Genomic DNA, 935 nt, shown 5'->3' on the forward strand with positions numbered 1-935 from the left:
TACTTCTTTCCTTAATCTTTTTTTTTTTCCCAAACTTATGGGGGAAACAGTAATATATATATATATATTAAAAAATTTTATAAATATATATATATATATATATATATATATATATAAATATAAGATATATATAAATAATATAAATTTTTTTTTCCCTTTTTTTTCCCTCTGCCCCCCTTCCCCTTCTCCACTCCTCCTCATCAGTAGCCTTGTTTCCCCCATCTTCATTCGCCATCTCACATCAAATATTCTCCGCCACCTCCTCCCCCACCCTCCCTATCACCACCACCACCACCCCGTCCCTCCAAAACACCTGTCGGCCTTTATCGCAGCAGCAGATCGCTTTGAAGTATCCCCACGATACCAGCGGAGGCTCCAGACGCCGGCCTTCATTCAGCTTTTTTTTTGCTGGTAAATAACAATATACCCTTTTCATAGGCGACTCTGAGCGGCCAGGTACGGGATGCAGCCTCCTCCGCGGTGATTGGCCAAAGCAACATTAAAATGAGACACGGCTCAATAAAAGTTAATTGGGGACTCTGAGCCTCTCGAATGCAGGATGGGGGGCAATTCAAGGCACCTTAGGAAACTCAGACCAACAGACCGATAGGTAAGGAAGGTCGTGGATTTCTGAGGATTCCTTGGGGTGTTAATAAGGATTCTCTTGGGATATAGTTGGAGGAGGTCATAGCCAGGAGAGGTAGGAGGCTACTTAACGAAAATGGAAGTTAAGTAAAATAAAAAAAAAGAAAGGAAAACTGAATTTTTTTTTTTCTTTTAGGGTAAACAGGTGGCTATATTTAGGAGGCCTTTTGAGGGTTAATCAAATTACGAAAAAAACCCTGTTGAGAGAAAAAAAAAAAGGTGGGAAGTAGTAGAAAAGCCTTTTTTGCTTGTTTGTTTAGGAAGCTAGGTGTCAGGTAGTGTGTATGTGG

At 40.5% G+C, this 935-nt stretch overlaps 1 protein-coding gene across 1 annotated transcript in view; it reads right to left on the reverse strand.

Annotated features, from left to right (window-relative positions):
• LOC135205677 (uncharacterized) overlaps positions 1-689 on the reverse strand; it is a 3,757-nt gene extending 3,068 nt beyond the window's left edge. The window contains exon 1 of the mRNA XM_064236584.1: positions 597-689. Within this exon, the coding sequence (XP_064092654.1) occupies positions 597-689 (93 nt within the window). The remainder of the gene's footprint in view (positions 1-596) is intronic.
• Positions 690-935: the final 246 nt, after the last annotated feature.

The sequence above is a fragment of the Macrobrachium nipponense genome, chromosome 24, assembly GCF_015104395.2.
Source record: "Macrobrachium nipponense isolate FS-2020 chromosome 24, ASM1510439v2, whole genome shotgun sequence".
Taxonomy (NCBI): domain Eukaryota; kingdom Metazoa; phylum Arthropoda; class Malacostraca; order Decapoda; family Palaemonidae; genus Macrobrachium; species Macrobrachium nipponense.